Below are 13,826 nucleotides of genomic sequence, written 5' to 3'. Positions count from 1 at the left end.
CAGCGGGTGCGAAGCGCCCCAGGGGTCCCGAGGGGCTTGCTAGCGATCCTGCACCCCAGCGCACCAGAGGGGGGGGGGGGGGTGTTCCCGGGAGAGGCATGGCTGAACTAGACTCCTTACCTGGAAAAAGATCCACAGAAAAACAGGCTCCCAGCCTTGTTGGCACTTCTAGCAGCCTAAGACCTGGGACTCCATCCTACAGGGGAGCATGACCCTGTAATGGTAACACCATGTGAAGGTGCAGTAAGGGCTAATCGGGATCCTGCAGGCTTGAGGACAGAAAAAAGAATGGCGTGGGGGGGCAGCTCTTACTTTTGTAGAGTTAAGGAGGTCCTGTGGGTTGGTTGAGGGCGGAGCAACCACCATATGTATGCTGCCACGGAGGCACCAGGAAAACAATTTATCACATGTGGCACAAAATTTGTACATATACAGTGCCTTGCAAAAGTATTCGGCCCCCTTGAACTTTGCGAAATTTTGCCACATTTCAGGCTTCAAACATAAAGATATAAAACTGTAATTTTTTGTGAAGAATCAACAATTGGGACACAATCATGAAGTGGAATAAAAATTTATTGGATATTTCAAACTTTTTTAACAAATAAAAAACTGAAAAATTGGGCATGCAAAATTATTCTGCCCCCTTAAGTGAATACTTTGTAGTGCCACCTTTTGCTACGATTACAGCTGTAAGTCGCCTGGGGTATGTCTCTATCAGTTTTGAACATCGAGAGACTGACATTTTTGCCCATTCCTCCTTGCAAAATAGCTCAAACTCAGTGAGGTTGGATGGAGAGCGTTTGTGAACAGCAGTTTTCAATTCTTTCCACAGATTCTCGATTGGATTCAGGTCTGGACTTTTACTTGGCCATCCTAACACCTGGATATGTTTATTTGTGAACCATTCCATTGTAGATATTGCTTTATGTTTTGGATCATTGTCTTGTTGGAAGACAAATCTCCGTCCCAGTCTCAGGTCTTTTGCAGACTCCATCAGGTTTTCTTCCAGAATGGTCCTGTATTTGGCTCCATCCATCTTCCCATCAATTTTAACCATCTTCCATGTCCTTGCTGAAGAAAAGCAGGCCCAAACCATGATGCTGCCACCACCATGTTTGACAGTGGGGATGGTGTGTTCAGGGTGATGAGCTGTGTTGCTTTTACGCCAAACATAACGTTTTGCATTGTTGCCAAAAAGTTTGATTTTGGTTTCATCTGACCAGAGCACCTTCTTCCACATGTTTGGTGTGTCTCCCAGGTGGCTTGTGGCAAACTTTAAACAACACTTTTTATGGATATCTTTAAGAAATGGCTTTCCTCTTGCCACTCTTCCATAAAGGCCAGATTTGTGCAGTACAGGACTGATTGTTGTCCTATGGACAGAGTCTCCCACCTCAGCTGTAGATCTCTGCAGTTCATCCAGAGTGATCATGGGCCTCTTGGCTTCATCTCTGATCAGTCTTATCCTTGCATGAGCTGAAATTTTAGAGGGACGGCCAGGTCTTCGTAGATTTGCAGTGGTCTGATACTCCTTCCATTTCAATATTATCGCTTGGGATGTTTAAAGCTTGGGAAATCTTTTTGTATCCAAATCCATGGCAGCATACTAGTGATAGAGCCCCGCCTCTACTCCTCCCTCAGGACTAGTGAGTAGCATAAAAGAAAGGCCCAGCCCCCTGTCCCATCATTCTCCTTTTTTTCCTCATACCTTCCTGACTGGTGAAGAATAAGCACCAGTCAGGAAGGTAGCTCCAGGCAGCTTTCCGCCGGGTTCAGCCTCTCCTGTGCGCAGTCCCGGTTCTTGGGTCGCTCAAAGCACTAATAAGGCCGGGAACCCCCTTCTGTGGATCTTTGGGGTACAATTTGCAGTGTTTCCTCATAGGAACGCATACTGCCACTGTCTCTTTAAAAAATCTTTAAATGTTTGGCTTTGCAGGATTTTGCACAAGGACCGTCTTTTTTTTCTGGATTCCCCTTTAGGTTTTCCAGTACTTGTTTGGTTGTTTGTGTTCGTTTTCATTTTTGTCTTCCCCTTTTCTTTCCCTCTTTTTCTTTCCCTTCTTGCCTTTGTCTTACCTTGTCAGCCTGTCCCTTTAAGTTTTCTGTGAAGACATCCGATCCTGTGTAGATGGCTCCCAGTCCTGGGATTCCCCCTGCAGCGCCATGCAGATCGAGGCCGCCCCTTACTCCACAGAGTCTCGGCGTCTCTGCGGACCGCCTCGCAGGGTGGGGAGTAGGGCCGTGCACGAGGAACGCTCTGCGCATGCGTAGTGCGGTTGAGGCTCGGGCGGCCATCTTGGTTGTGGGAACCAGGTGTAATTTTGCCCTGAGTTCCCACAGAAGCTAAGGGGAGGGGTTTGGTGCTCTCTTAGGCTGCTCTGCCTATTAAAGGGCCATTCCACCTGCTGTCCACCTGAAAGACAGCATCTTTCCCTGCTCCTACAGACTTGTTAAAGCCCTTGGTAGGTAGCACTTTGTAATACTTCTTCTTTTTTTTTTTTTCTCCCTCCGCCCTCATTCCCATTTATTCAGTTTTTATTTGTCTTCAATAAAACTTTTTTTTTTTTTCCTTCTTTTCTTCTCCCTTTTTCTATTTTCCTTCTTGCGTTTTCCTCTCACAGCCGGTCCTTCTGCAACGCCCTACGATGAGCCACTCATCACGTAACCAAGATCCTCACAATAGGTATGGGACCACCTTTCTGTAAGTATTGAAGAAAGAAGGAAAAGAGTGCTTGTATGGACTAACAAGTGTCCTTTGTTCCAGCCCAACACACTCCAAAAGATCCGGGAAGTCTTCGAGGCACCGCGACCATGACAGTCCAGATCGCAGATCAAGATCTTCCCACTATAGATCCTCAGAAAGATCTAGGTCAAGATACCGTCACTCTCCCTCTCCGCCATCACATTCTTCAAGGAAGAAGTGCTGGTCTTGTGGCGCGGTACCCTTACCTAGAAAACTAGTTTGCCAGGACTGTTTTCGGGACTACGCAGCCAACCGGGAGTTGGAAAACCAACAAGTGGTGGATCTGCTAAAGCAGACAATGAAGGATTCCCTTTCGGAGTTGACATCTCTAGTACCCGCTCAGGCGGCTCCCTCTGCAGCTCAAGTTCCGGACAGGGATGATAGCGCTCCAGGCCCCTCGGGGCTAAACCCTTCACGCGCTGCGGCTCCATTACTGGGAGAGGCGTCTTCAGGTCACCCTTCGGAAGAATCCACAGAGGAGTCGGACCCGTCAGGCTTTAACTATGCCTTAATCCCACCTTTTATTCAGGCAGTAAAAACAGCAATTGCCTGGGAGGATCCTGAAGAACCCACTCCTAAGTCGAAAACGTATTTTCCCTTCCTTAAGAGGAAACAAGTATTCTTTCCTCTTATGGGCGAGATAAGAGAAATTATCGAAGAGGAATGGAAGAAGACGGATAAAAAGTTTTCATTGGGCCGTCTTAATAAACTCTACCCTCTAGCCGAGGCTGAAGCGCAATCATTGAATTCCATGCCGGTGGTGGACGCTGCAGTCATACGACTCGCCAAAAACGTGACACTACCTATGGAAGATGCAGCTTCCTTCAAAGATCCGCTAGATCGGAAAATAGATCTGGATCTAAAAAGGAGCTACCTGGCCTCGGGCGCAGCCTGTAAACCGGCTATTGCCCTTACATCTGTCTCCAATGCCATCAGGGCATGGACGGAAAATGTCGAGACAGCGCTACGCCAAAATGTCCCTAGAGAAGACATTGTCAAGGCACTGGAGGAACTGAAAATATCGGCCGATTTCATCGGAGAGGCCGCTATTGATACCATACGCTGTTCCGCACAATCAATGCTCCACACAGTAATGGCCAAAAGGGCCCTCTGGCTAAAACCATGGACAGCTGACCTTGCGTCCAAACAGAGTTGGTGCAAGATTCCGTTCGACGGCAAATCCCTCTTCGGAGAAAAGATGGACAAGGCAATTTCCAGGGTAACTGGAGGCAAGTCTGGTCTCCTACCCCAAGACAGGAAAGTCAAAAGGACAAGAGTCTATTCGTCTAGATTCCGGCCCTCAAATACCAGGGATTATAGGCAAGCCAGACAGAACAGGGATAACAGAAGACCCTGGAGAGGCACCCAGGCCTCTTTTTTGAACACACGCAAAACCAAGGCTTTCACCACTCCCCAGGAGGCAACGAAGCCTTTTTGACGCCAGAAGATCACAATCCCTCCCAGTCGGAGCCAGGCTACAGGCCTTTTTCCCAATTTGGGCTTCGCGATGTCAGGACCCCTGGGTTCTGTCAACAATCCATCTGGGCCACCGGTGGGTGTTTGCTCATCCTCCTCCTCATGCATCGTTTCAGGAGTCAAGAATACCAGCCTCGCCATCAAAAGCATTGGCACTATCCCAATTCCTGACAGATCTTCAGCTTCAAGGTGCAGCCATACCGGTTCCATTGGCGGAGCGTTACACCGGTTTCTATTCTCCACTCTTCTTAGTGCAAAAAAGGACGGGAGGTTGGAGACCGGTGATAGACCTCAAGAGGCTCAACCGATATATAGAGCTCGAGAGCTTCAAAATGGAATCCTTGCAAACTATAATCCTGGTCATTCAACCAGGAGATTGGTTGATATCTCTCGATCTACAAGATGCTTACCTGCACATCCCAATCTTCCCAACTTATCAGAGATTTCTGAGGTTCGCCATAGGCGAGATACACCTTCAGTTCAAGGCCCTTCCATTCGGGCTCTGCACATCTCCGCGAGTGTTCACCAAGACCTTGATAACTGTCCTAGCCCCCCTCAGGGAGAGAGGGTTGAGAGTGTACCACTATCTGGACGACATTCTCCTGTTGGCAAGCAATCCAGATCAACTCAGATCCCACAGGGAAATTCTCCTTCAGACTTTGCAGGAGTTCGGCTGGCTCATAAATTTTCAAAAAAGCAACTTGTCCCCGACACAACAGATGGTTTACCTGGGAGCCATGTTCAACACCCAAGTGGGGACAGTGTCCTTACCCAACCAGAAGATGGATATTATCATACGGAGGATGTTCACTGTAATTCGGAGTACTCATCTGACGGCCTCTCAGTGTCTGAGTCTAGTCGGCACAATGTCCTCTTGTATTCCCATGGTGCCATGGTCACACTGGCACCTGAGGTCCTTCCAAACAGGTTTTCTGTCACAATGGGGGAAACAACACCTCTCCCAGAAAATCCGAGTGACCACCTTAATGCGCAGAAGCTTGTTTTGGTGGACGAAGAAGGAAAATCTTACCAACCCCCGTCACCTAGGCTCATTCAACTGGACCATCCTTACGTCCGATGCGAGTGGGCACGGATGGGGCGCCCATTGCGGGGAGATCAAGCTTCAGGGAAGATGGTCCCACTCAACCAAAGGAGTGGTATCCAACGTGCTGGAACTAAGAGCGGCATTTCTAGCTCTGATTTCTTTGGCACCCCTCCTCCAAGGCCACAGAGTCCTCCTGAGATTAGACAACAAGTCAGCAGTGGCATACCTGCTGAGACAAGGAGGTACTCGCAGCAGGACCCTCCTCCGGGAGGTCGAACCCATTATGCTGTGGGCAGAAAGGAACCTACGAGATCTCAGGGCCGTTTACATTCCAGGCCGGCTGAACACAGTGGCAGACGCTTTATCCAGGAGGTTCGCAGACAACAACGAGTGGTCGCTACATCCACAAGTTTTTCTCCAAATTACCAACCTCTGGTACCCTCCTCAAGTAGACATGTTTGCAACTCCGGACAACTCGAAACTCCCCAGGTTCTACTCTCGCCTCCCCTACTCTCAGTCGGAAGCAGTCGATGCCCTGACATGCCCATGGAATTTCTCGACAGCTTATGCCTTTCCTCCCCGCCCACTGATTCTGAAGTTTCTCCGGAGACTTCTCACAGAATCAGTACAAGTCCTGGCAATACTCCCTTTCTGGCCGAAGAGACCGTGGTTCCCTCTAGCCATCCATCTCAGTGTGGAACCCCCCATCAGGATTCCACATTTTCCCAACCTACTGTCCCAGCAGGGACTGTATCATCCGAACCCGCAGAGATTAGATCTGCGGGTTTGGAAACTGAAAGGCAAAGGTTTCAGGCCTTAGGATGTACTCCTGAAGTCATCTCAACACTTTTGAAGGCCAGGAAGCCCTCTACCAACGCGGTCTATTCAAAAGTGTGGAACAAATTCCTAGCGTTTGCCGCGGGGCAGGACTTCAACCCCGTCCTCCCCTCTACCTCTCAAGTTTTAGCCTTCTTACAGACAGGATTGGACTTAGGATTGGGACTAAGCTCCCTCAAAGTACAGGTAGCAGCAATCTCGGCTGCGACCAACAAGAGATGGGCTGAAGATCCTCTAGTGGTTACCTTTTTAAGAGGAGTGTTGAAAATTCATCCTCCCGTTAGACGTTCTTTTCCACAGTGGGATCTTTCCCTGGTCTTGGAAGTTCTTTGTAACCCCCCATTTTCTCCAGTGGAACAGGCCTCTCTTTGGAACTTGTCATTGCAAACTGCCTTCCTCTTGGCCATCACCTCCGGCAGACGAGTCTCCGAGCTACATGCCCTAGGAATAAGTGAGGATCACATCACCTTTTTTCCGGACAGGGTCGAACTTCGCCCTAGGCAGGGGTTCATCCCCAAGGTCTCCTCCTCTTCTCATCTTCTAGAACCTTGGGCCCTTCCGGTTTTCCAAAACACAGATGCAACTCAGCACGACCTAGACATCTCTAGAGTTCTTCGAGCCTATCTGGAAATCACAAGATCATTCAGACAGTCTGACAGTCTGTTTGTCATCCCCTTTGGGAAAAACAGGGGCAAAGAGTCCACCAAGAGGACTCTATCATCATGGATCATCAAGCTCATCCAGAAAACCTATAAAGTCAAGGGGCTATCTCCACCTTCACAAGTAAGAGCTCATTCTACTAGGGCAGTCTCGGCTTCCTGAGCGGCAAAGGCCAACGTTTCTTTAGAGACGGTTTGCAGGGCCGCCTCATGGTCATCACGTCATACATTCTTCAAACATTATCGTATCGACCCAGGGTCGCTTACAACTGTGGAGTTCGGCAGAAGGACTATTCAGTCGGCCATGTCTTTGTCCAATTAAAGATTTGCATATTTAGCATTACCCACCCATTTGTCTTGCTAGTTATTTATCACTAGTATGCTGCCATGGAGGCACCAGGAAAACGGAAAATTGTTTCATACTTACCGTAATTTTCCTTTCCTGGTGCCTATCCATGGCAGCATATGCTCCCACCCCTGGTATTCTATATGACAGAGAATGATGGGACAGGGGGCTGGGCCTTTCTTTTATGCTACTCACTAGTCCTGAGGGAGGAGTAGAGGCGGGGCTCTATCACTAGTATGCTGCCATGGATAGGCACCAGGAAAGGAAAATTACGGTAAGTATGAAACAATTTTCCGTTTTGTATCCAAATCCGGCTTTAAACTTCTCCACAACAGTATCTCGGACCTGCCTGGTGTGTTCCTTGTTCTTCATGATGCTCTCTGCGCTTTAAACGGACCTCTGAGACTATCACAGTGCAGGTGCATTTATACGGAGACTTGATTACACACAGGTGGATTCTATTTATCATCATTAGTCATTTAGGTCAACATTGGATCATTCAGAGATCCTCACTGAACTTCTGGAGAGAGTTTGCTGCACTAAAAGTAAAGGGGCTGAATAATTTTGCACGCCCAATTTTTCAGTTTTTTATTTGTTAACAAAGTTTGAAATATCCAATAAATTTCGTTCCACTTCATGATTGTGTCCCACTTGTTGTTGATTCTTCACAAAAAATTACAGTTTTATATCTTTATGTTTGAAGCCTGAAATGTGGCAAAAGGTCGCAAAGTTCAAGGGGGCCGAATACTTTCGCAAGGCACTGTATGTGTACTTGCCCTTGTGGACTCAAATATATAGGACGCACTACACGCACTTTGGCTATTAGAATGGGAGAACACGTAGATAACATAGTTTGTCTAACCACTTCAGGCTACATCACAACCAGGACCCCTCCATCCTATGGTTTTGCGAAATTGATAGAGTATACAAACACTGGAGAGGATCTGATATGAGAAAGCTGATATCCCAGAATGAGACCCTTTGGATACATAAGCTTAAAACATTAAAACCTTTAGGCTCCATGCACATAGTGCTTCATAAAAACGAGCTCCAAAGCTGTTTCTTGTACCAGGAAAAAGCAGCTGTAAAAACGTGCTTTTAGTAGCTTTTTCCATTTGCGTTATTGCACGTTTGGCCACGTAGCTTTTAGCAGCGTTTTTTCTGCCTCCATTCAAAATCAATGGTTCCCTATTGGAGCCTATTGATTTGAATGGAGGGCGCATCGCAAGTCGGATCAGGATGATCCGACTTGCGGTGCAACTTGCGCTGTGAGAATCTTGAGGGGGAACTCCACGCCAAAATGGGGGAAAAAACGGTGTGAGGTTCCCCCCCAGGTTCCAAACCAGGCCCTTCGGGTCTGGTATGGAATTTGAGGGTAGCCCCACGCCGAAAAAACGGCGTGGGGTCCCCCCCAAAATCCATACCAGACCCTTATCCGAGCATGCAGCCCGGCAGGCCAGGAAAGGGGAGGGGGCGAGCGAGCGGCCCCACCCCCCTGGACCATACCAGGCCACACGCCCTCAACATGGGGGGGTGTGGGTGCTTTGGGGCAGGGGGAGCTCCTTGCCACCTCAAAGCACCTTGCCCCCATGTTGATGAGGACAAGGACCTCATCCCCACAACCCTGGCCGGTGGTTGTGGGGGTCTGCGAGCAGGGGGCTCATCGGAATCTGGAAGCCCCCTTTAACAAGGGGGCCCCCTAGATCCCCGGACCCCCTCCCTATGTGAATGGGTATGGGGTACAATGTACCCCTACCCATTCACCCCATTAAAGGCAGTGTATGTGAATAACGACAGGATACGTTTTGAAAAGTTTATTAAACATCTTCATCCGGTCTTCTCCACTCCGCTCTTCTGCTCTTTTGCCTCCTCTGGTCTTCTTCTTCCTCCGGTCCTCCTCTGACACTGTCACCGGTGATTATGCCGGTCTCCGGTCTCTGCAGCTTATTATATAGCCATTAGGGGTGGGGCCTCTCGGTGAGGCCCCTCCCCCTTATGTCACCGACATCGTCGGTGACACAATGGGCGGGGCCTCCCAGTTACATCACTGAGAGGCCACGCCCCTAATGGCTATATAATAAGCTGCAGAGACCGGAGACCGGCATAATCACCGGTGACAGCGTCGGAGGAGGACCGGAGGAAGAAGAAGACCAGAGGAGGCAAAAGAGCAGAAGAGCAAAAGAGCAGAAGAGCGGAGGGCAGAAGAGCGGATGAAGATGTTTAATAAACTTTTCAAAATGCCTCCTGTCGTTATTCACATACACTGCCTTTTATGCCTTTTATACAATGTACCCCATACCCATTCACATAGGGAGGGGGTCCGGGATCTGGGGGCCCCCTTGTTAAAGGGGGCTTCCAGATTCCGATGAGCCCCCTGCCTGCAGATCCCCACAACCACCGGCCAGGGTTGTGGGGATGAGGCCCTTGTCCTCATCAACATGGGGGCAAGGTGCTTTGAGGTGGGGGGTGCAGAGCCCCCCCTGCCCCAAAGCACCCACACCCCCCCCATGTTGAGGGCCTGTGGCCTGGTATGGTCCAGGGGGGGTGGGGCCACTCGCTCGTCCCCTCCCCTTTCCTGGCCTGCCAGGCTGCATGCTCGGATAAGGGTCTGGTATGGATTTTGGGGGGGGACCCCACACCGTTTTTTTCCCCATTTTGGTGAGGAGTTCCCCCTAAAGATTCTGACAGCGCAAGTCGAACCGCAAGTCGGATCCTCCTGATCCGACATGCGGTGCGCCTTCCATTCAAATCAATAGGCTCCCATAGGGAACCATTGATTTTGAATGTAAGAAAAAAAATGTATAACGTGGCTTAACGCACGTTAAGCAATGTTATTCAGCCTTTAGCAGCGTCAGACGTTTTTACAGCTTGACGCTGCAGCTCCAGAACGGACAGTTCCTGTTTTTTTTTTTTGGAGCTGTAAAACGCCTATGCCACTTGGAGCTCCTAAAAGCTCTGTGTGCATGAGGCCATAGAATAACATGGATGGGCATTCTGCAGCTGCAAAAAAAAACGTCTGATGCTGCTAACAGCAGCTCCAAAAACGTCCAGTGTGCATGAGGCCTTAGGATTAAATGCAGATATTGACTTGAACTGCTTTCTGAATGTTTTTTAACACATTTTAATATTCCATGATATAGTTTATATCTTTTGGTAAGAATATTTATAAATTTTAAGTTTTCTTGGGATAATTAATTCTAAACACTTTTTGAACTATTTCACAAACGTAATACCTCTTGATTAAATCTACATCCCCATATAAAAATATCTATAAATTTTACTAATTTCTTTGGGTGAATTTACACAAATATATAAATTTTAAGAATACATTTTAAAATAATTTTTAATTTTTTTAGGTGAATTTATATAATAATATACATAAACCTCTAATTTCGAACAAAGAGAGTTTTTCAATCTCCCAAATAATATGATCAATAATTTTATGATCAATATGCAATGTAGGTAGTAACTACAATGAGACATTTATTGGTACAATAAAAATCTCCAGGTATATGTATTGATAGAAATTGAATGTATTAAAAACATCCACTAGATGGCGACATTCAATGGAATTCCATGTCTCCTAATAATAAGTGTGTTTTGTAAGAATAGATAATATCTTAGTAATTATAAAATACATTTATTGTGATGAAATAAGTTATACTAATTGTTTTAATTATTATATATGTATAAATTATTAAAATGATTCATTATGTATATGTAGGCGATGGCATTGGTTACTATGGGAAGTAAAATTTATAAGTCACCAGCTGGCCGGTCTATATATAACCTGCCGACGATCAAACAAACATGATCATATACAAATTTCCATACTAACATTTGAAAATGGAACTCGATTTTATATATAGATTAAATTTTATTACCAAAATACCGTTTTAAATTTTAATATAAGCGAATAAAAAAATATTTTTTAAATCATAGGTATAATTGAACTTTTTTAATAATCAGTGTTGTGCAAGCTCACTCAATCCTTAATATGGTCCAGCAAATTCCTAAGATGTTATTTTAAATAATAAAAATGAAAGGAAATGTATACCCTTGAGTTGAGCCAATAGGTATGTAGTGAGCCACATAATAAGCCGCCGAGCCGGGTTAACACAGACTGCCTGATGACGCTATACTAGCGAAATGCATCGTGGTCCCTGCTAAACCCGGAAGTCCAGAGAAAGACCGACGTCACCTCCACACTAACATTGGATCGCACGCCAGACCGCTGCCACGCTACAAGGGAAGCTAAATCGAGCAACAGGAAGCTGCAGATCCTGTGCTCCCAACCCTAATAAGATCCTGTAGCAACCAATGTCCATTGCCCTGTGCCAGGCGGGCACAACAATATGTAAACAGCCAATTTTTATGATTTATTTTTTTTCATAATAAAACAGTATTACACTATATTTTGGCTTTACATTTGTCTCCCTGCATATGGGCTATATACCGTACTCATCTACATGAAAAAACAATTGGAGGAGTGAGGAGAAGGAGAAATTTATCTTTGGCCTCTTTCACACATGCTGTCCGTTTTTCATCCATCAGTTGATGGATGAATAACGGACATCAATGTATCTCTATGTAAAAACGGATGACAACGGATGATCATCAGTTAACATCCATTTTCATCCGCTTCAGTCAATGTCCGTTTTTTTGAATGGATGAATGCCCTATTTTTCATCCGTCAAAAAAAAACGGATCGGACGAAAAACGGATGACAACGGATTAAAAACGGATGACAACGGATGAAAAACGGATAACAACTGACGAAAAACTGATGAAAAACGGATGAAAAATGGATGAAAAACGGATGGAAAACTGATACATTTGACGTGACTGAACTGATGAACTGAACGGACCGTATGTGTGAAAGGGGCCTTTATGTTATCCTTTGATACCAAACATATAATTAATGAGGAATGAAGGAGTCCTAATGGTCTGATCCACCTATATAATAGGATTATAGGCGTTTGAGGTCTGTGTGACCTAGTGATTTCTGGTAAGAGGCATTGATTACCACCTTTTCTCACTGGAGTGCCTGATCCATAGGAAATTAACCCTTGCACCATATTTTACATGAACTTTTTGGATCACAGTTCACCATGTTAGCACTATTGAAGCATTATTTTATCATTTATTTATTTATTTATCATTGGAGTATTGTTTTATCATGTATTCATTTATTCACGGACCATTGTATTTTTATTTAAGTTATTGAAAGTTTTAAAATCTTTTAAAGTTTAAAGAAGCACAGCACTATTGAAAAATACCTGTATGAATTATATTTATTTTTTATATAGAATTTTTTTGCACTATCTAGCACTTTAAGCAATTATATTGAAAGAATTATTATTTATTGACTACACTGCTGTAATACTGAGAAAAGTATATATGTTTAATTAGTACATATTTCATAGGTAACATTCTCAGCAATTTTGCACAGAAAAGCTAAGCACTTTAATTTGAATATTCACAGCCTCATTTGCATACTAGCACTAAGCACTCTAACCCCTAATCCAGTGCAAATAATATATCTATACCAGTGCCTTTTTTACTTTTCTACTCATCATAACTATTGTATTCATAAAATTAAAGGGGCAGCAGGTAAATTATAGATTTAAATAACAAATAGAAAAATAACCAAGCGCCTTCACACTAACAACAAATCATATTTATTTTTTTAGTAGTAATGGCGGCGATCAGCAATTTTTAGCGGGACTGCGACATTGCGGCGGACAGATCGAACACCTAACTGACATTTTTGACACTTTTGTGGGGACCAGTGACATTACTACATTAATCAGTACTAAAAATATGCTGTATTCATTAGAAGTAGAAAACTGCACTCTGACTTGAAGATGAATAAAAATATATTTATTGAAGAATCCAAAAATCCATAGTTGACAAAAATATCAGAGACAGGGGACAAGACATAGTTGACGCGAAATAAAATTTGCTTAATAATAACCATAATAATAATAATAATCAGTTATGATTAAACAAATTTAATTTAGTGAAACACGTCAACTATGTCTTGTCCCCTGTCTCTGATATTTTTGTCAACTATGGATTTTTGGATTCTTCAATAAATATATTTTTATTCATCTTCAAGTCGGAATGCAGTTTTCTATTTCTAATTAATACAACTGCCGGGATTGCAGATCTAACAAACACCTGACTTGGATGTTTTGGATACTACACACCTGAGCGGTTTTCCCTGTGTATGTATGTGCTAAAAATATGCACTGTTACTGTAATAATGACATTGGCAGGGAAGGGGTTAACATAGGGGTGATCAAAGGGTTCAAGTGTGAGCCTAGGGGAGTGTTTACCTACTGTATGGGGGATGGGCTTGAAATGGTCATAGAGACCTGTGATCCTATACAGAAGGATCACAGCCGCTTTGTGATGGTTTCAGAGAGAAGAATGGTCAGCTGTGTTTACAACAACTGACCGCCCTCCTCTCTTGGTGGGGAGCGATCGTGGGTGCCCACCAGCTCCATGCATCGGCATCCCCGCTGTATGGTATTTTTTCAAAAGAAATGTGGGTATGAAAAGCCGCTGTGCAAATAATATATAACATACAAAAAAAAAATGTAAAAAACAACAACAATTTACCTGGTGAAAACACAATGTAACCATGAACAATCAGAGCCCTACAGGTAAGCACATATAGACATAGGTGATGATGAGCAGTTCTTAGGACAGATC

At 45.0% G+C, this 13,826-nt stretch overlaps 2 protein-coding genes across 2 annotated transcripts in view; one reads left to right on the top strand and one right to left on the bottom strand.

The window, feature by feature from the left end:
• The window catches only part of LOC309550598 (cytochrome P450 1B1-like), a gene marked incomplete at both ends in the record, with an annotated part of 358,421 nt that overhangs the window by 87,198 nt on the left and 257,397 nt on the right, over positions 1-13,826 (bottom strand). The gene's annotated exons all lie outside the window — the stretch shown is intronic.
• On the top strand, positions 3,042-4,181 carry LOC309550177 (lamina-associated polypeptide 2, isoforms alpha/zeta-like; the record flags this gene model as incomplete). The annotated part of the gene is made up of 1 exon (XM_082250602.1): positions 3,042-4,181. The coding sequence occupies one exon, from the start codon at positions 3,042-3,044 to the stop codon at positions 4,179-4,181; it is 1,140 nt and encodes a 379-aa protein (XP_082106728.1).

The sequence above is a fragment of the Pelophylax lessonae genome (genome assembly GCF_965119305.1).
Source record: "Pelophylax lessonae genome assembly, chromosome: 3".
In the NCBI taxonomy this organism is placed as follows: Eukaryota; Metazoa; Chordata; class Amphibia; order Anura; family Ranidae; genus Pelophylax; species Pelophylax lessonae.
The sequence above is the reverse complement of the archived record's forward strand: the minus strand, read 5'-3'. Positions and strand labels throughout refer to the sequence as shown.